This window comes from Bufo gargarizans, chromosome 7, assembly GCF_014858855.1.
Source record: "Bufo gargarizans isolate SCDJY-AF-19 chromosome 7, ASM1485885v1, whole genome shotgun sequence".
In the NCBI taxonomy this organism is placed as follows: domain Eukaryota; kingdom Metazoa; phylum Chordata; class Amphibia; order Anura; family Bufonidae; genus Bufo; species Bufo gargarizans.
The window spans coordinates 198,864,659-198,887,491 of NC_058086.1; the positions used below are offsets into that span (position 1 = coordinate 198,864,659).

Genomic DNA, 22,833 nt, shown 5'->3' on the forward strand with positions numbered 1-22,833 from the left:
TTGGAATTACCAGTGAAATAAAGTGACTGGTACTTAATATGTAAAATATGTAAAGTGAATTTACTAAGAATATTTTTATACATGAGGGTGTGCAACAATGTATTCTGGCCAGGCAATCTCTGCATGGTAAATAGTTTTGGTTGATTTAGCTTATTGGCCTTTTACACAGGCAGAGAATCCACCAGATAATTGCTAACGAAACCTATTACACTTCATTGATAATATGGTGATTGGGCCCTGAGAATAATTTAAACTGGTGGGCCCAAGGAACCCCTGTCTGAAACTACTAGGCTGAATCCAATGTAGCAAATGCCTATAAGGAGGCCATACACATAAGATGACTGCTGGCCAAATCTACGAATATTGGCAGGACCACCTCCCTATCTAAGGGTAAATGCACACGTTCAGGATTTATGTACGGACAATACGCACTGAAATCTGCACAGGGAAATCCGTGCGGTCAATCTGCATCAATTGGTGCGGAATTGCAGCGGATTTTCTTAAATTGACATACTGTGGATTTTAAAATAAGCACCGTAGGTCAAAATACGCACGCAAAAAACTGCATCTCAAATACAATGTACATTACCTACGGTGCGGATTTTCCGCACGCAATCCTGATGGTGTGCATTTAACCCAATTTGTATGGGGGTGTCTTGACTTCACCCTGATGCCAAATGTCAGGGGACAGAAGGGTCAGGCACCTTGAATATAAACACGCCTGATCCTTTTATTGTCACAGGAGATGACCTGTCTCCGGAGGTGTCTGGCAGATGTTTTCTCCTCTCCCCGCTGACAGCGCATGCACACTTGACCTCCGAACTAATCGTGTATTTGTTGGGGAGTCAGGAGGAACAGTGGTCTTCACTTCTAAATTGTTAATTATTTTAGATAATAAATCCAGCCTAAACAAGGTCTCCAGTAGAGACTATGTCCAATTTTTCACATGAATTTCCAAAGTAGACGAGCAATGAAAAAGTTACAAGTTTTAGCTCTAAAATGGTACATACCGTTTAAACATTTTTTTAATTTTGGCGACACAATTTACTACTGGGGTAGTTGGCTTCATATATGTACATAGAGACCTAGTTGTAGAGCCTACTATGAATAACATACTAGATATAGTACAGCCAGCTCTCTGGAGGCGTGTCAAAAACAATGGGGCAGACTCACTCATAGTGAAAGGTCTATCGGAGCAAGACGTGCCAATAACAGCACAAGCCTCCTAACGAATTTGGTGTATCTTCTGGCTGTCCACAGAACAGAAAATCTAATCTATGCCAACAGTTGTGGCACTAATTATGGTGCATCTCTCAGATCAAGAGAGACTATATCTCCTCCCCCAAATGCTTGCCAACAAGTTATATCGCCAGAATTTGACTTTTTATTTTTTTATTAAAGGGGCTTCTAGAATTTTACTATTGATAACCTATTGTCAAGGAAAGCAATCAATTATCAGATTTTCGGGAGTCAGACACCCAGTCTATCAGCTGCAGAAACTTGGGTATTCCAGTTATCCCCTATTTATTGGAACAGCTGCTCTGTTCATTTCAAGGGGCTGCAGGGGGTATAGGGCCCAAGTTCTCGTCCGGGTCCCAGAAGTAGGACCCACACCAATCTAATAGTTATCCTCATCCTGTGAATAGGGGATCACGTAATGTAACTGGAATACCCTTTTAGGAGCTGGAACTAAATTTCTCCATCCATTGTGCAATGGTGGCTCAGAGGTTAGCACTGGTCGTCCTAGTGCAACATCTGCAGAGAGTTTGTATGTTCTCCCTGTGTTTGCGTGGGTACTTCAGTTTCCTCCAACACTCCAAAGCCACACTGATAGGGAACTTAGATAGTGAGTCCCATTGGGGACAGCTTGTTGCTAATGTCTGTAAAGCGCTGCAGAATATGTCAGCGCTATATAAGTGTGTAAAATAAATAACTAAATTGTCAGAGCTGTAAAATCTAGCACCTGAGCGGAATTAAAACAGCTGATTGGCCAGGGTGTGATACTTAATATTTTGGCGTTTTTTTTTATTTAATAAAGATTTCCCCCCTTAGGGGCTAGAACCTAGGATCTTTTAATCCCCTGTCCTATTCACCCTAATAGAGCTCTATTAGGGTGAATAGGACTTCACACTCTCCCTGCTGCACACAGCAGCAGGGAGCTTACCATGGCAGCCAGGGCTTCATTAGCATCCTGGCTGCCATGGTAACAGATCGGAGCCCCAGGATCAGAACTGCCACTGTCACCAATGGGAAGGGGAGGGGACCCTGTGGCCACTGCCTCCAATGATTTTAATACTTGGGGGGGGGGGGCTTGAGGGAGAGCCCACTGCGCCACTAATGTTTTTAATACTGGGGGGGGGCACACTGTGGGGAGGAGACTGCCCTTTTTCTCAATAGGCGTTCCTTCTCGCTGTAGCGCTGTCCAATCAAAGCGCAGAGCATCACAGCCAGGGAGAGAAAAAAACAACAACTCACCTTCTCCCTGGCTGTGACGCTCTGCGCTTTCATTGGACAGCGCTACAGCCAGGGAGAACGCCCATTGAGTAAAAGGGCAGTCTCCTCCCCATTGCTCCGATGCTAGCAATTAGGATCTCCGCAGAAACACCTGAAAATATGGCGTATCCTTACTAGTACCGGCAGGAAGTCCGATTTATTGAGGACTGCTGGGCCATATATAATTTCCTAAAATATATATGGTTGCTAAGTTAATGTTGTTGCATGCAGGGGGTGGAGGGTTGGTGGAGGAATGTCCTGTCATCCGGGGCCTCCCCTTCAATCCTTATCCTGTGTGGTTTGAAGTTGTTCTGCACTGTTGCGGGTTAAAATATCAAGGGAGGCCAGGGCCCATAGCAGAGCAGTACTATTGAGGCAGATACATTGCTTGTCTTGGTGGTCTGTTCTTACATTACTGGTTCAGGTATTTTTTGTACCCCAGTTCCCTTGCCGTAGAGGGATATGTCTAATCTGTGTTTTGGTGTATGTGGGAGGGGGGGTTGGGTGAAACTTTAGACACAGTATGAAGTAAGTGCCTCATATCGGACCACATGGTGGCCCCCCAGGGGTGAGTGGCAGCAGGCAACAGTTTTTACGGAATTGGTTTGATGATGGGTACCCTTAGGATTATTGCCTGGAATGTAAGGGGAATGGGCCAGACTTCTAAACGCCATGCGATCTTCAATGCTCTGCAAACATACCAACCGGCAATCTTTTGCCTATCTGAAACGCATCTTACATCTGACAAAACTAATCTGATACACCGAGCATGGATGGCGCATAAGTTTCATTCTATTTATTCTACTTATGCGCGTGGTGTTAGTATTTTAATACATAGATATATCCCCTTTGTCGCTAGAGACACGTGCATTGACAATAAAGGAATATTTATATGTGTAGACTGCTCTATTTTTCATTTTGGGTTGATCCTGGTAGCAGTATACATTCCCCCACCGTACTCCACCGAGGTTCTGACAAAAATACTAGTGTTCACAGCCCAGTTTCCTGATGTCCCCATACTAATGATGGGAGATTTTAATATGTACATGGACAAGTTTCTGGATAAGTTCATTCCAGATGCTTGTTCACCCTCATCGCTGGCTAGATTGATATTAGAGGTAGATATGTGTGATCTCTGGAGGGCTAAGCATCAGGAAGAAAGGCAATATTCTTGCTACTCTCGTCTCACATAATTCCTTGTCCAGAATCGATCTAGCGCTGGCATCCGTCCTTTATTGGAACTGACCCAAGAGGTCTCTTATCTCACCTGGAGTGTATCTGACCACTCGCCCCCCAAAAAAGTAATGGTGTGATCCTTGATTGCAATCCTGCTTGTAATGAGAATGAGAAGACTGCTGAAAAGGTGATAAGTACCTGATTGCTGGGGTTCTGAATGTTGGGACCTCCACTTATCACAAGAATGGGCCGTCCCATGGGAAAGCGGATTCAATGGAGCATTGGCCATTCTGTCCTGCTCTATTAAAACTCTGTGGGAATATTGGAGTGCTCCCGGAGTTATGGAAGCAGCGTAGCTTGCTCTACTACACTGCTTGCGTAGGTCCTATTCACTACAATGGGAGTTATAGAAACAGTTGATCGCTGGCCCACTAGGCTGTTTCCATTAGCCCAGCAACCCAGTGCTGGCGCTTGTTTAGTTTCAACATAAAAAAGGTGCGATTGGACAACCCTTTTAGAATATTAAATAAGGTTCAAAAGGGTTAGAAAATATTATATTACTGAAAGAGTAGTCGGTGTTGGGAATAAGCCTTCAGAGGATATGGATGGAAAATCTACAGTAACTGAATTTAAATATGCCTGGGGTACTCATATCTATCCCAAGAGAAAAACTTTAAGGAAATAACATAAGGGCAGACTATATAGAGCAGGTGGTCTTAATCTGCCGTTAATCCTCTACGTTTCTTCTTGGCACCCATTTTTACTTCCATTTCACTTATTACTGCATTATTTACATGAAACAATATACAGATGAGACAGGCGACACTTAACCTGATGGCAGGCTCACTTTAATACATAAAAAATGCACATATTTGCTCTAGAGTAAAATTTATGGAAAAACCTACCTTATTTTTGAAATAGACTTCTATTGGCAAAATGAAACCGGCATAACCAGATTCTTCTACTTTGTATGGAGGATCTTTACACACTGCAACACAAAACATGCAAGACAAAATGAGATACATTTGGCAATCTGGTTGTAATTCTAGATTTGGTTCCATTAAACACAGTATTTGGCTCCACATTTAGAGCTGGAATCATTAGTTGGCATCCGGTTAACCACTATATCCCCAGCACTACAGCCAAAACTGGACTTCGGATAATAAAATTCTTGTCAGGTTAAACCTCTCACCACGGGGTTATAATTCATTCAGGTTTTCAGATGATCTGAGGTTTTGCAGATGCAACATACCGTATGTCAAGACAGGAAACTACAAGACCACAGCTACAATGTAAAGTTCAATGAAACTAGTGAGCATTATTGAAAGAAGTGCTTGTAAAGCCAAATAATTGTTTCCACAGCAAGTCATTGCATTTGTAACCTTACCCCACGGATCAGAAAATCTATTTTGCTATTGCCAACTAACTAAGGCTACTTTCACACTAGCGTTGTTTGAATCCGGCGTGCGATTACGTCGCCGGAACTGCCCACCGGATCCGGAAAAATGTGTGAAAACTGATTACATTTGAATCCTGATAAGGATTTTGATCTCAATGAAAAAAAGCATTGGAAAAAACGGATCCGCCATTTATGGTTTTTAACTTTTTTTTCCCCACATTTTTGGGGTTTAACAGGCAAACCCGGATACGGTTTGACGGAATACACGGCGCCGGATCCGGCATTAATGCAAGTCAATGGGAAAAAGGCCAGATGCGGCGTTCAGTCAGTGTTCCGGATTTTTGGCCGGAGGTAAAATACAACATGCTACAGTTTTCTGAAAAGCCCGATTAGTCAAAAAGACTGAACTGAAGACATCCTGATGCATCCTGAACGGATTTCTCTCCATTCAGAATGCATGGGGATAAAACTGATCAGTTCTTTTCCGGATTTGAGCCCCTAGGACGGAACTCAGCGCCGGAAAAGAAAAACGCTAGTGTGAAAGTACCCTAAAGTGACAAAACCACCATGGGAACAGAAGGAATTTTATACATATTCATGTGTGCACATATAATTCCTCAGATTAACCATTTTCCTGTCCAGCTTCTGTCCGAGCGCAGTGCAGACAGCACCCAGACAGAACACTGACCCATTAAAGTCAAAGGGTCAATACACATTAGTGATTTTCTACAACTTCATTATGAAGAAAAGCACATGAAATATAATATTCAACAGATCCACTGAAAACAATTAGCCAATACATACAGTACAATTCAGAAAAACTACTGACATTGACAAAGTAGATAACTATGCTAGTGAAGGTGCTTTTAGAAAACACCATTCATGGTGGCAGGAAAAAAATATCTGATCTTAGGGAATTTTCACATCCACAGCATTCCATATATGTTGGGAATATTTTGCAAAATTTCCTACAGATTTCACCCTTTGCAAGGCACAAAATAAATGGCAGATCTGCAGCAAAATCAACATGCAACATACCTTTAAAGGTAAGTCCATGGGTCTTAAACGCAGCTGAAAAATAGCCACTGATTTTCTAACACATGCAGATTTTAATGCACTGCTCTCGCCTGTTTATCAGCCCATAGACAATGAAGGGAGCGTGACCATCGATCTATTCAAATTCCTCCCTACTCCGGTCATGCAACAAGGGGGAACGAGGGCTTAGGACCTCATTCTAGCAAACATGGGGGTGCCAGTAATCTGGCATTTCCCACCCACCATGTGTATAGGTGATATATGTCTTTTGTGTTACAACCACTTTAAATAAGTGTGACAAATCTGGATTGGGCAGGGTGATGAGCAAAGTTTTAAAAAATTTGATTTGGCTGCTTCGCTGAACTTCAACAAGAAATTTGATTCATTACGAAGTACTTTGTCATGAATCGTATCCCATTGTATGTAGCGGGCACAATGATAGGGAACTGCAATCGCATGGCCCCCCTGTCATTGAACCCCTCAGATGCTGCGTTCAGTGCTGATTGTGGCATCTGAGAGTCACATTGAGGCCTTTCAGGGGTAAAAAAAAAAAAAAAAAAAAAAAAAGTACCGTACACACTCAATTCAGAGAGGCTGTCGCGGCCATCTTGATTGAAGAAAACATGCCAAATCTCGCCCGCGCTGACGTCACCATGCTGGGCGGACGCAGTGACGCCATCACCGATAACATCACGGTAACCGACCAGCGTGATGACATGGTGACGTCACACGTCAACGCGCGCGAGATTTAGTTTTCTTCAATCAATATGTTGGCTATGGCCTCTCCACGATCAAGTGGATGAGGCGAGTGTGGGTGTGTGTGTTTTATTTTAACGCCATTTGAGGAAAAATGTATTCATTACCACGAAGCACAAAGAAATTCGCCTTCATAACAAAACGCGAAAAATTCTGAAATTCGGATCGAAGTCCACTTCGTTAACTTCGAGTCGCTTAACAGTAACTCTAATTAAATTAGAAAAACTTTACTTTATAGAAAGGCTACAAGTGTAAAGAAGGTAGAAGGGCTACAGAAGAACAACCTGTTGGATAAGAACTACTCCTATGGAGTTTCATGTGTTTGCACAACCCATGTGGCACTTGACATGAACCTCAGAAAGGTTCTATATACAGAATGACTGGCTGTTACCCAAATAGACAAGTAAAAATTAAGTGAAAGTGAACCTCCTTTCTACTGTAAATGTAGTGAACTCTCTTTACCACTCCAGACTGACAAGAGAAGGTCATGTTACCTGGAACAAAGCATGGCTGTATTTTATATAGCAGAGGCTTATCACACTAAGCCTTTGTTTTATTCAACAGAGACTGAGGGGCTGGCAAACTTCCCAAAATGTAGCAGAAAGACCTGGTTTATATACAACAGTATTTATGGGTTTTACAAAGATTACCCGCTATCTGATAAGAGGCAAGCTATGTGAACATGTCTGGAAGTGGGGCTGCTCAGACACATTTACATTCAGGCAGTCCTCATCAGATTATAGGTAAGACCAGACGAGCCATTAGAACAACAAGCTCATCAACGCTCTTAAGTGCCTGTGTTATTACTTAACGCTCCCTGCAGCGCGCCAGGGGAACAAATGTGTGAGGTCTGAAAGTCTGTATACAAAAGCTGCCTTACAAGGAGAAACCCCCCACCATCAACTTAAAGAAAACCAGTGACTATGGCAGAAAACTACAGACCACAGACACAGATTTCCCTCAGTTTCAACCAATGATGTCCTTTTTCTTTTTAATCTGAAAAATGATTATAAAATAAACTACAGTGTGGTCAGGGGGCTCCTCTGCTCCAACAGAGACACAGTATGAAGTCTAATGAAATGAAGAGTAGGCAATAACCAATAATTTCACCCAAACGCTAAACCTTTCCACTTTCCAACTATTCATTACATCAAACTCCAATCTTGTGGCTCCAATTTTCAAAAAAATATGGATCTTCCTATGCAGACTTGGAGTTGTCACATTTCGTGGAAACAAATAGCTTTGGCCGAGTATGTAGATTAATATATCAGAGGGATGATTGTTATCTAAATGGAGCATTAAAGTTTACTTATTTTACTTCCATGTTGAACATGTACCTATTTTTATAACTTTGTAACTTTTTTTTTACTTCAGCCAGTAGTATTGTGAATTATTACACCAGAAAAAAGTGTCATCTTCACCAGGGTCAACACCCTCTCAATGTTCTGCAGGTTCCTCTTTATCCTAAGCACTCTTGATTACTAAACATCAGATATTTCTATATACTCATTATATTCTCATTGTCCATTTTATATGACACTATTTTGTATAAATCAATGAAAAAAAAAGAAAAGATGAACAGAAGTTGCTAGAAATTTGATTGACTTAGTGTGCAACCCACTATGAAATGTGTGGGCAGCAGGAAATTACACTTAAGTAAGGGCAAACATTACTCTCACCCACTCAAGGTGAGTAAGGGCAAACATCACTCTCACCCGCTTAAAAGCATGCATGGAAAAGTAACACATTTACAAAAGCCAAGCCAATGGATGGAAAAGACCAAAAATAAGTAGTTTAAAAGAAAACGCTTCTACTACATCTAACGTATAACAACAGTATCCTGTAGTGAATGATTTTTTTAATGAAGGTCTTTATTTTCAACGTAAAAGAATTAATGGAGGTGGGGGAAAAAAAGTACACTATAAAAAGGCATAAGAATAAGAGGCACCAGTAATGCAATATCTAAATTATGCTGTAAAGGTTAATGATAAGCTAGATTTAAACAGCCTGATATTCAGGCTGATTATAGGGAACAAACCTTCCTATGAATGCTCCTTCCCAATAATATGTTCGTGTAAGTGTGCTGCCGAATACCCGATGAATGAACAAAACTCTCATTCATCGAGTGAAATGATCGGAGATGCGGACACCTCAATCATCGTTCCTGGGCAGCAGATCGTGCTGTCTAAATAGAAATCTGCTGCTTAGGAGCAATAATCTTGTATGGGGACAAGCGATCGTAGCAGTGATCACTTATCCTCATACTATGGAGGTGATCGCGTCATGTAAAGGCGCTTCACCTCCACTGCACGAGCAGCCGACTGTTGGGAAGGAAAGCTTCCTTCACAACAATCGGCATCTCTTCACCCTGTGAAAATCCCACTTTTACTCCTATGTGAATACCAGAGATGTAGGGAATGTTCCACAAGTTAGCGCTTACCTGTTTGCCAAGATAAAGAGGACCAAATTAAGGAGCAAAGAAAAGAGGTGCACATGGAGACAGTTTAAAATAATGCCCATTTTGTAAGGTGACAGTTTTTTTTTTTTTACGGTGTTCATCTGAGGGGTTAGGTCATGTGATATTTTTATACAGCAGGTTCTTACGGATGCGGCAACACCCAATATGTATACCTTTTTTTATTTAAGTTGTACACAACAGCATTTTTGAAACAAACAAAAATCATGTTTTAGTGTAGTATTCTGAGAGCCATACTTTTTCTTAGGTACTGTAGGGTCTCATTTTTTGCGGGATGAGATGATGGTTGGATTGGTACTATTTTGAGGTGCGTATGACTTTTTAATCGCTTGGTATTACACTTTCTGTGATGTAAAAAAAATTATTGTTTTAGCACAGTTTTTATTGAATTTTTTTCTATGGCGTTCAGGTGAGGGGGTAGATCATGTGATATTTTCATCGAGCCAGTCGTTACAGATGCGGAAATACCCAATATGTCTGGTTTTCTTATTTTCACAATTTTATATGTGTTTTATTTCAGGAAATTACTTTTTTTTTACTTTTAATTTTTGTCCCACTCTGGGACTCCAACTTCTGGGGTCTGATCCCCTCTGCAATGTATTATAATACATCCTGTATTGTGATGCATTGGCTGTCAGTATTGTAATGCATTGGCTCTCAGCATACGGGCTGGATCTCACAGGCTTCTGTAGAAGGCAAGCCCCGATGCCTACGGAAGGGACCCAATGGAGGGCACCCGGACCCTCCGCAAACCCTCTGCATGCCGCGGCAAGTGTTGACTGCGGCATACAAAGGGTTAATATGCCGGCATCTGTGTCCTCAGTGACTGCCGGGTCCGTGTCGCTGATCGGGCAGCCGCAGCTCCTGCACCCACCCGATCAGCCCACCGTACATGTACGGCTTTGGTCCTAAAGAGATGTTCACCAGCGCCTTACATGTACGGCGGGGGTCCTTAAGGGATTAAGAAAGGATGAAAGTGATGTTTTCTCATAATGTCGTCCCAGATAACATGAGCCATCAGTACTTCTCAAGTAACAATCCTATGTTGCTTTTGAAGCAAGGTGTTGGTGATTTCACTTTTCAAGTCTGCACTTGCTAAGCCACACAAATGAATGCTGCCTCTTACACATTGCAGTCTTAAATTTACAGCCAGATATTACAAACTGTAACTTCTCTATGTACCAGAACAAATTTTATGCTGTATAGGTTTCAGCATACATTCAGCATACATAAGTCAAGTTTCCACATCTTGCCACCAGTATCTGCATTGGTAGCAAATATTACTGTCTAACATTGCCAAGTTTAAAGCATATGTGCACGTAGAAATGAATGGGAACAGAGCTGCAGTCATTGGCTCCATCCACTACACAATGGACGGAGCTATGTAGTTCTTTCGCCGTTCTTTTGAGCTACAACAAAACAGCTGATCAGTGGGGTTACGGGGTGTCAGACTCCCACACATCTGCTACTGATGAAAAACAGAAACATTGGACTAATTGATATACAGTTGAGTCCACAAATATTTGGACAGTGGCACAATCTCCGCGATTTGGGCTCTGCATGCCACCACAATGGATTTAAAATGAAACAATTGAGATGCAATTAAAGTGTAGACTTTCAGGTTTAATTCAAAGGGTTGAACAAAAATATCCTCAAACGTTTAGAAACTGCAACAATTTTTCTACAAAGCGTCCTCATTTCACGGCCTCCAAAGTAATTGGACAATTTACATTACATAAATAAAATGTTAATTTTTAATACTTTATACAGAATCCTTTGCAGGCAATGACTACCTGAAGTCTGGAACCCATGGACATCATCAAACGCTGGGTTTCCTCCTTTGTGATGCTTTGCCAGGTCTTTACCGCTGCGGTCTTCAGTTTACTTTATTTCATACTTACCTGCTCCCGGCGTGCTGTCCACTTCCTGGTTTCAGCAGGGGGCGGGCTCCATCTTGATTGAAGTCTTCTACCGGCCAGGCCGCGCGCTGTACTGAACGCGCACGCCGAGGCCGCGCATGCACCCTGGTGACTTCTTCCTGGCAAGTATACTATACTGCCCAGGAAGAAATCACCATAGCGCATGCACGGCCTCAGCGTGCGCGTTCAGTACAGCGCGCGGCCGGCCGGGAGAAGAGAAGAGAAGACTTCTGCGCACGCGCAGCCACCGCGATTCCTGAGAGGAGTGGTGGCCGTAACCAAGGGGAGACGGAAAACAACAGTCACGTAAGTATATGTTTATTTACTTCTAAGGGGTGGGAATTTGTTAATTAAATATATTTAGAAAAATGATCACTGTTATGTAATCATTAACAGATTTAACAGTGATCATTAAGATGAGAATACCCCTTAAAGTTTTGTCTTAGGGCCCTTTCACACCTGCGTTATAGTCTTCCGGCATAGAGTTCCGTCGTCGGGGCTCTATGCCGGAAGAATACTGATCAGGATTATCCTAATGCATTCTGAATGGACAGTCCGTCCTTCAGGATGCATCAGGATGTCTTCCATTCCGGAACGGAACGTTTTTTGGCCGCAGCAAATAGCGCAGCATGCTGCGCTTTTTGCTCCGGCCAAAAATCCGGAACACTTGCCGCAAGGCCGGATCCGGAATGAATGCCCATTGAAAGGCATTGATCCGGATCCGGCCTTAAGCTAAACGTCGTTTCGGCGCATTGCCGGATGCGACGTTTAGCTTTTTCTCAATGGTTACCATGGCTGCCGGGACGCTAAAGTCCTGGCAGCCATGGTAAACTGTAGTGGGGAGCGGGGAGCAGCATACTTACCATCCGTGCGGCTCCCGGGGCGCTCCAGAGTGACGTCAGGGCGCCCCAGGCGCATGGATGACGTGATCGCATGGATCACATGATCCATGCGCATGGGGCGCTCTGACGTCATTCTGGAGCGCCCCGGGAGCCGCACGGACTGTAAGTATGCCGCTCCCCCGCTCCCCACTACTACTATGGCAACCAGGACTTTAATAGCGTCCTGGGTGCCATAGTAACACTGAAAGCATTTTGAAGACGGATCCGTCTTCAAATGCTTTCAGTACACTTGCGTTTTTCCGGATCCGGCGTGTAATTCCGGCAAGTGGAGTACACGCCGGATCCGGACAACGCAAGTGTGAAAGAGGCCTTAAGCAAGTGAAATACATGCTCGATCAGGTTGAGATTTGGTGATTGGCTCGGCCATTGCAAAATATTTTACTTCTTTGCCTGGGTTGCTTTCGCAGTATGATTTGGGCCATTGTCTATACTGTGAAGCACCATCCAATCAACCTTGCTGCATTATTTGAATCTGAGCAGAAATGATATCCCTGTACACTTCAGAATTCATCCGGCTCCTTCTGTCTTCAGTCACATCATCAATAAACACTAGTGACCCAGTGCCATTGGAAGCCATGCATTCCCATGCCATCACACTGCATCCACCACGTTTCACAGAGAATGTGGCGTGCTTTGGATCATAAGCCATTCCAAGCCTTTCCCATACTTTCTTCTTCCCATCATTGTGGTACAGGTTGATCTTAGTTTCATCTGTCCAAAGAATGCTGTTCCAGAACTAGGTTAGCTTCTTTAGAGTTTTTTGGGCAAAGTTGTATCTGGCCTTTGTGTTTTTGAGGCCGATTAATGCTTTGTACATTGTGGTGGACCCTCTGTATTTGCTCTGATGAAGTCTTCTCTTTATTGTAGACTTAGATACTGATGCGCCTACTTCCCGTAGAGTGCTCTTGACTTCGAAGGATGTTGTGAAGGGGTTTTTCTTCAGTGGTGGATGATGACAGACTCCTTTCCATGTTGTTTTCTATGGATGTCCAGGCCTTTTTTAAAAATTCCCGAGCTCACCAGTGGGCTCTTTATTTTACCAGAATATACCAAACACTCTTAACATTTCCACTATCTCTCTGATGGATTTCTAAATTTATTTATTTTTTGCCTAATGATGGTCTGTTTCACTTCTATTTAGAGCTTCTTTGACAGCTTGTTGTGGGTTCACAGCAACAGTTTCCAAATGCAAATGCCACACCTGGAATCCACTCTAGACCTGCTTAATTAATGATGGATTGACTAGGGAATAGCCCATTAAATAACTTAAGATAATTGTCCAATTATCTTAGGCCCCTTGAAAAACTGGCAGCTACATATTAAAGAGCTGTAATTCCTAAACCGTTCCTCCAATTAGGATGTGAATACCCTCAAATTAAACCTGAGAGTCTGCACTTTAACCCCACATTGATCATTTAATTGCATCTTGAATGTGTTTTGGTAAATCGCTAAAATGGCAATACTTGTGTCACTGTCCAAATATTTCTGGACCTAACTATATGTAAGCCAAGGTCCCACTTTTTTCCCTATCCTCCAACATTTATTCTTAACGACTGAAACATGAGTAATAGGATCTGTTAAGCGATCTATCATGAATGATCTGTAAGTCGAATTTAATTCACATGTTTCTAATATGGCTATATTTTAATGTCTGTATTACATATGTGACAACCGCCTCCTTGTGCGACCTGACGGAACTAAGATAACCTAACTCTGCAAAGTCATTTTCATAAATGACCTCCCTGCGTACTCAAAAAACATCCCAACTGCAAATGAGAATTACATTGCTAAACAACGTCATATAATAAAGCACATCGGATAATATTCAGTGAGAAGGATAAAGCTGCCAGCACAACTGCATTCAAGTCCAAAGCAAACCGATTTGCCTCTAGATAAATGGTAATTCAAAGAAATTGAGCCAACACTATTTTTTTATTATTTGAAAAAGGGCCTAAACATTAGGAAGTAAATGATTAAATTAAAACCAAGAATCTGTGGCGTTCTAGGCTTCCGTGAATGAAATACAGACACACATGGTAGACATTAAAACTCCTGTGGGAAAATCTAAGTTTATTGATGTGAGGGACTAAGTGAGGGGAGGGAGCAACTTAAAACAATATCATTCAAAAATGCTAAATCTGTAAGTGGTTTATTAAAAAGGTCTTGACTGTGGCAGCCTAGCCGTTTAAAAATATCAAGTTCTACTTGGAGGTCATATGGGAACACGTTATTATTGCCATGCCTAAGGCTGGGGCTACATGGCGTCATGCCACGCGACAGCAGTCTCAGAAAAGTTGCCCAACTAGTCTGCAACTTGCTGTCGTGCACCTATTTAGAGCTGTGATTTGACTGTAAAAACACCGCCAAGTCACATTAAAGTCAAAAGCAAGATATCTGTTGCTTTGTGGACTATGATGGCAAAGTTGCGTGTGACTGGAAACCAAAAATTGAACAGTGTTGGATTTTTTTGCGACTGTCACCTCACAGTCACTGCAGGACAAGTGTCATGACTGCAGTGTAGCAAGGTAGCCTCAAAACAGAATAGGGACGAAAGGAGTCGCAGTGAGACCTGAAAATAGCCATGACTGATAGCGGCCTCAGAATTACAAAAATTGCTGGATTCGTTTGCGATTCTGGGGTCGCTGTCACAGCAACTTGCACTGCAACCCCATCTAGTCCCGGTACGTTTTGAGGCTGTTCTGCTACATAGCATTCCTTGGCTGCACGACACTGGTTGCAACCAAAGTTGCCGTGTAACCCCAGTCTAAAGTCCAGACCGGCACACAGAAGTAGTTGACATTTACAAGTAATTGAATTACAAAATTAATACTACAGAATATAACACTGTACCCCTTTCTCCACATTTGAAAGCTAGAATTTGATCATCTCAGTTCAGTATGACAGGTCAAGTGATTTGCTTGCTCCAGTGTGGCAACTAACTCTTCTGCAATGAGGAAGGGCTTAAAGGGGATATGCAATCAGAGTATATTAAACATAGTTTTAATGGATTTTTGTTAATGAAATTTATATTTAAACAAACCCTTCAGTTTTCACTCTGGTCACCAAGCCTAATCATTGCTGACCATCAGTGTTCTGTATCCCTGTTCTGTAGATATCACTTTTCAGTAGTCATCTCATTATCATCATAGGCAGGATTACAATGAAATATAATATCTATATAGACTTACATAACACAGGATCTTTCGTTCACAATAGGCGATTGTCACAACTTGTACAATGATCTCTGCACAGGTCACAAAGCATGTCTAAAAAACTCCCACTGAAGTCAATGGGGTACATTAACCAAGACTGGCTTTTTACGCCGCCTACACACTCCGCCCCCGTCCGCCCAACTGGTAGACGTGGCCCAAAACTGGCCATGCAACTAAATATTGTTGCATAGCCGTTTAAAAAAATAGTATAAGAAAAATAGGAATCTAGTTACAAAGCACCAACATAATCAACAATATGCTGAGAAACAGTAAGTATATGGAAACTTGCAAAAGTTTAAAATACAAATCATGGCTAAAAATTCCTGTCTAAGTGAAAATACAAGTCACTTCCAATTTATCTGTAGATTATGCAGGAGTTACAGATTATTAAGAGAGATTAGTTGCAGACTGCATCAGACAAGGTAAAATAAAACATTTCCCAGGGAAACATTGCCACGTTACTAAGCAGTAACAGAATTTCTTGGCCCAGAGACAAGAAATGATATTTTAAAAGTCCGTTTTGAATATATATCATTAAATAAGCCTTACAGATATGAGTAATGAAAGAATTTGCAGTACAGCATCAGAGGAATTTTCATTATAAAAGACAGGATAATATTAGCAAAAAGATTTAAAGAAGAAAAAAAAAATCAAACTATGTTATAACATCAATGAAATGTAGGACAGATAGAAGCATGCATGCCGAAAATAAAAAGCTGAACTTTTACCATACCATACAAAATGCAGTGGCTCTGCCTTGTAGTGCAGCTCATGCCTACTCAGTGAATAGTTCTGCTGACTGGGGGTATGGGGTCAGGCCCTCCAACGATCAGACATCAGTGGCTGATCCTAAGGATAGGCTATAAAACGTCTCAAGGGCTCCCACAATCAGTTCCAAGAACTGTTTCTCCAGGAACCTGCAGGGGCAAAAAATATGCAAAACTCTAGAAAAGTTCAGATGAGATAGTGAAACAGCTTTTTTGTTTGAGGTTTTCTCTGATGTTAGTAGACTATCCCAACTACTTCACTGACGAATGGTTATACCTCAGACACGGACATCATTGTATATGCTGTAAACCCGGGAGATGGATGCTTGGTCAGGAGGGACCGCTATGAAATTAGCCCACTAGTTTTCCACTTAAAACTCCTGTCTGAGATTAGAAACAATGGTCTATGGGACATGTCTGGTATTAAAGCTCAGCCTCATTTACTAGGTACAGCGACAGACTCCTGTAAAACTGACTTTAACCCCCTAATGACTACTCACTGATTTTTGTCCTTGCCGATTTAGAAGGAGCAGAACACTTCTGTGAGCACTCCTGTTCTATGAATGAACTTTAACTAACAGTTCTTAAAGCAGCCATTTGCTCTACAGCAAGGATTGGAGGCAGCTCCAATCCCAACTGTTAACCCTGTGACCGCCGATGTCCGTTTAGTAATCCTGCTGTTAGGGAATGCTAGTACTGCCCTAACCACAACCTGTGCCACAAAGCATAAATCATCAGCATGCAGAAGCACGCTAATACATTCTAAATATCAACATTTCGTAAGACAGTAATTCTTAATGGGCTTATAAAAAACGTAATTAAAGATTTAATTAAAAGAGCTCACAAGAAATAAGTTATTACAAAAAATACATTTTAATGTGCATACTAAACATAAAAGCAAAAAAAAAAAATGCAACTACACTTATTAGGTATCCACATTACAGAAATAACAGGAACAACCCATTTAACAGGTTATTCCGTGTGAAATAAGGACAGTCTAAGCAATAAAGTTAAATAAAAGCAATGTAAAAAGAAATATATATGTACAATAATTTTTTTTACAATATTTTTATTGAAACCACTACAACTTGAGTCCATAACTCTATGGAAAAGTAGTAACTGTTTCCAAAGCCCCACAATGTCATCCCAAAATAAGATTTAAGAAACAAGCAGATAACTGGGACAAATAAAGCAAGCCCTCCCATATAAAACAGTCAGGAATAGTTGCTGTAAACTGTAAATCTCTTTCTAGGAGGACAGGAGCTTCTTCAGTGCACCTGAAAATTAGATGCCTCATCTGACATCCAAAAGGAACAGCTCATCCTGGCATAGATAGTGTCATTACTAATTGCCACCCCACCCCCATCAGACTTTCCCCAATTTATCATGAACACAGCACTACTCTGATGCCTCTGCCCTGTGCCAGGTCATTGCACTGGTTGCCCTTTACAGTAAAGGATTCAATTTAAACTGCCTTTTTTAAGCCACAAAGCTCTTCAAAGTGCTGCACCCCCCTACATTTCTGTCTTACATCCTACCCATGCCCTCCGTTCAGCCAATGACTTAGGCCTGTATTATACCAACAGATTATCTGAAGATATTTTCTGACCAATCATTGGTCAGATGACCAATTCCACACAAAGATCTTTTATTATACACAACTATTGGTCTGATAAGACAGATATTGGCCAGATAATCTCTTGGTGTAATACAGGCCTTACAACTGACATCCACCATAATCCGAACCTCTCACTCCTGTCTCCAAGACTTCTCATGGGCTTCACCAGTTCTCTGGAATGCTCTGCCCCAAGCATTTAGGTTAATTCATAACATCCACAGTTTTAGGTACCCCTAAAACACATCTTTTTAGGTTATCTTCTCCGTCCACCAACCTCCCCTGAACTTAATCTATTAGCATCCACCACACCCCATGCATTCAGAAGAACTACAGATATTGGCTTGTGACTGGCTCATGCAGCCTTATATCTACTCCCATATTGTGTTAAGATGGCCGGACCATTGTACTAAACAAGCAATTTTACTTTCTGTGTCATGCCTATCTCCTCACAGATTATAAGCTCTTGTAAGCATTCCTCTTGTTTTAGGCACCTTTTACACGGGCGAGATTTCCGCGGGTGCAATGCGTGAGGTGAATGCATTGCACCCGCACTGAATCCGGACCCATTCATTTCTATGGGGCTGTGCACATGAGTGTTGGTTTTAACGCATCACTTGTGCGTTGCATGAAAATCGCAGCATGTTCTACATAGAAGAGAATGGGGCTGCGTGAAAATCACAAGCATCCGCAAGCAAGTGCGGATGCGGTGCGATTTTTACACACGGTTGCTAGGAGACGATCGGGATGGGGACCCAATCATTATTATTTTCCCTTATAACATGGTTATAATGGAAAATAATAGCATTCTTAATACAGAATGCTTAGTACAATAGGGCTGGAGGGGTTAAAATAATAAATAACTCCCCTTAATCCACTTGATCGCGCAGCCCGGCTTCTCTTCTGTCTTCATCTTTGCTGTGCAGTAGGAAAAGGACCTGTGTCGGACGTCACTGCGCTCATCACATGGTCCAGTCACATGATGCATCACCATGGTGATGGATCATGTTATGAACGCAGTGACTTCATCAAAAGGTCCTATTCCTCAAAGAAGAAGACAGAAGAGAAGCCGGGCTGAGCGAACAAGTGGATTAAGGTGGGCTACATTTTTATTTTTATTTTTTTAACCCCTCCAGCCCTATTGCACTATGCATTATGTATTAAGAATGCTATTATTTTCCCTTATAACCATGTTATAAGGTACAATATTACAATCTACACAACACCTAACTCAAACCTGAACTTCTGTGAAGAAGTTCAGGTTTGGGTACCAAACATGCAGATTTATTTTCACGCGCGTGCAAAACGCATCACAATGTTTTGCACTCGCGCTGAAAAATCGTGCATGTTCCCGCAACGCACCCGCATCTTTTTCCACAACGCCCGTGTGAAACCAGCCTTAATTGTTGACTCTGTTTTTACTTATATCCCCTTGATTATAAAGCGCTGCAGAATATGTTGGAGCTATATAAAGCTTATAATTACTACTATTAAATAATAATATTAATAATTATATAATTTATATTATATTAATTAATTAATATTTAGAAATGAGCTAATTTCGCATAATGGAAACAGGATGGATCCGTTTTGCAGCCAATAGACTTCTATTATGACGGCATGAATAACGGACTGCCTCTAAAGGCATTCTGTTATGCATTCCGTCATAGAATTGCGTTATGGTCCGTGGTAACGGAATCCATAACGCAATTCACCTTTTACAAACAAACGAAGTGTGAACAAATGTCAAAATATGGAATTCGCTCATCTCTAATAATATTACATATTATATTTAAAAAATAGCTGGTCCTTAAGGTGATGATACATTTCACCCATTGTCTATTACCTGAAAAAGATGTGCAATAAGTAAAAATATTAGCAAATGCTTTGTCTTTATACATTTTGCTGTGAAATATAAAATGATCAGAGTAAGGCCTCATGCACACAACAGTTGTTTTTTACATCTGCAAATTGTGCGTCCGCTAAAAAAACGGATGCGGCATCCGTTTTTTCCACAGATCCCTTGTAATATAAGCCTATTCTTGTCCGCAAATGTGAAAAAAGTAGGACATGCACTACTTTTTTTGCTGAAGGGAAACACTGACAACGGACGCGGAACACAAACGGATGAACTATCAGCATTTTTTTGCTGACCCATTGAAATGAATGGGTCCCCATCCTATTCGCTAAAAAAAAACGGAACGGAGGCCGAGAAAAACAACTGTCGTGTGCTTGAGGCCTAAATCACATTTACAATAGCAGAGGTGACTAGCAAAGACACCCAGCCATACATAATACTAGCTGATTTCCAGACCTAGCAATTTAGAAATATACTTTGTAGTAAATAAACTGAGCGGTCTCACGCCTTTGACACATGAATTATCAAATTCGTTCAGTTTTCCTTAGCATATGGTAAACATATGGAGGAAGGAAGCATTGCTGGAAGCGGTTTGAACTCCGTATATTGCAATCAGCATGCACTAAGTAGGAAGTGATTCTGATTAATTGCAAACTCAATTACAAGCACAACATTTTTTATGAAGAAGAAACGGCCACCAGAGTGATGCAGAAACACAATAATTCATCGGGGCATGACAAATGGTTTAATTGAGGGGCCGCGTTTATTTGCTTTCAATGAGCACTGAATGCATTCAGTGCCATTCAATCATGTGCCAGGGTGCTAAGGGGCACAATAATGATAAATTATCTCACTTGTGTGATGGAGACATTGAATCTCTGACTTTTATAGTTGAGCACACTTCAAGGCTTGACCATCTCCACAGGCACAAAAGGTAAAGATGCTTTGATTCAATGTCACAATGAATAGGAAGGAATACACCGAATGCTGGCCTAATCACCGATGGCACGGTGTAGACAACTACATGCAAGAGCTGTATAGGAATGCATCAAATGGATAAAGGATTTTTGGATCCATTTATGTCCTTGCAGAAAAAAGTTGTAGTTTTTTTTTAGGGAGTATTTTAGTGTACACATAGTATATTAAATAACTTTTATTATTTAATTTTTATGGGGTTGGGGGGGATTAAAAAAAATTGCTATTTTAACACTATTTTGTGGGATTTATTTTTATAGCGTTCACTGTGTTGCATAACTAATAAGGTAAACTTTATTCTGTGGGTCAATACAACTGATTTATCAAATTTACGTAGTTTTTATTATAATGCATAATAAAAAAATACTTGTTTTCTGTCACTGCTTTCCAAGACCTATTTTTATTTTCTGATTAATACTAATATGTGAAGGCTAATATATTAAATTCCTCTCTAGTTATAATTGTTATCGTTTTACTGTAGCACGTAACGAGTATTGCTAGAGAAGTTGTCTTCGTAATGTGTGCTAAAGATAGGATATGGACACGAGAAACAGTGTAAAGTGGAAACTTTATTGATGTTTGTGCGTATGAGGTAGAAGTGTTTGCTGTGACTTGTTAAACATCTGGGTCATGTCATCCATAAATGGCCTAATTTCACACAGAGAGGTGATTAGATGGGCAAGAGTTCATCTTTTCACTCCTTCACTGTGAAAAAGACCCTGATATGTAACAGAAAGCAAGTATTCTCTCTGATTGATGGAGAAGGGGAGTAGATCACATGCACACAAGTGCATGTTATCCTCCACATGGGGTTATGAGCGAGGATGTTTTTTCCCTCCCTCCTGCAAACTGTCAGCTCCTCCAAAGATCACAGCCAGCTCAAGGGGGCTATTTTAAGCCATCATATCTTCACAGCAGTTAAATATATGTGGGTGGTCTGGTTTAAAAGCTGACAATATAAGCTTTAAAATACTAATATTAAAAGATCAAGATTGAAGCATTAGGTAGGAAGATATGGCCTTCAAAAATCGTGATGGGGGTGAAAGCTGCTGAAACCTGCTCATCTCCCAATGTAGAGGAGCTAAAGCTGCGATCCTGGTCTTGTTTTAAAGGTTAGATTGTCATCTTTCAAACAGTGTCCCACATCTCTAGCTGCTACACAGCCCGAGATATGAAGGGTTAAAGCAGCCCTCACTCTGTTGACAAAGTTCTGCTCAGACTGAACTGTTATGTACTTTTCTCAAAGCCTAACAGAGCTTGTGCAAAACTGTTAGGGAATTAAAGGAGTTTTCTGGGATTCACATACTGAACATCTATCAATATCAGATTGGTGGAGGTCCGACACCCAGAACCCCAACTGATCAGCTGTTTGAAGAGGCCTCGGCACTTCCGCGAGCGCTGTGGAATCTTCCTAGATCGGTGACATTACATGGCTAGTTGCATCACTCAAGTGAAAGGATATGAGCTACAATACCTGCCGCTTCATGACCTACGAGGATGCTGCAGTGCTTACAAGAGTGCCACAACCTATTCAAACAGTAGACCGGTGGGTATGCCAGTTATTGGACACCACCGATCAGATGCTGATGACCAATTGTAGGAGCCCCTGAAAACCCCTTTAAGCATTCACTTCAAAATGAATAAGTCTGAATTAAGTGAGATGTCCCTAGTAATGCAGCCTGGAAAAAAATATATTGTTTTTCTCCATCACTATGTGAGCTTTAGCTATGTATTAGAAATATAAATAAAATCACTCTTTTAAAAATTGTAATGTCTTACTTGGGATGGATGCCTAACATACCAGATTATGAGAAATGTAAAATATTTATATAAGCATACATACACAATATCTACTTATAGTACTGCAATAGTACATTTTTCTTATCTTTTTCCTTTTACGAGTGGAACCCTGTCTTTGTTTTGCGGCCCTATGATTTATACAAGAAGAGGAAAGCTCAAGTCATAGCTTTCTCCAGCATTCAAAATATACAATATATGTAGCATAAAGATTTAAAACGTGTTGCCATAGTAACCAAATATCTCTAGTGTCGACTTCCCCAATCATTTTCTTCCAGATTTTCACAGCAGTGGGATGTGTAAAATGACTTTTATATTTAACATACAGAGGACAGAATTGTATTTCACAACTTTATTATAGTGGAAGAGAATAGCGATGTTTTCAGTGCACAAAGAAAATATTGAAATTATTAAATTGGCAGAATATCCCAAAAACATAAAATCTCTATAACC

At 41.1% G+C, this 22,833-nt stretch overlaps 1 protein-coding gene across 5 annotated transcripts in view; it reads right to left on the reverse strand.

Annotated features, from left to right (window-relative positions):
• MLLT3 (MLLT3 super elongation complex subunit) overlaps positions 1-22,833 on the reverse strand; it is a 238,592-nt gene that overhangs the window by 135,027 nt on the left and 80,732 nt on the right. For all 5 annotated transcript variants that reach the window (XM_044300983.1, XM_044300982.1, XM_044300981.1 and 2 more), the window contains exon 3: positions 4,575-4,657. In XM_044300983.1, coding sequence (XP_044156918.1) covers positions 4,575-4,657 — 83 coding nt within the window. The remainder of the gene's footprint in view (positions 1-4,574; positions 4,658-22,833) is intronic.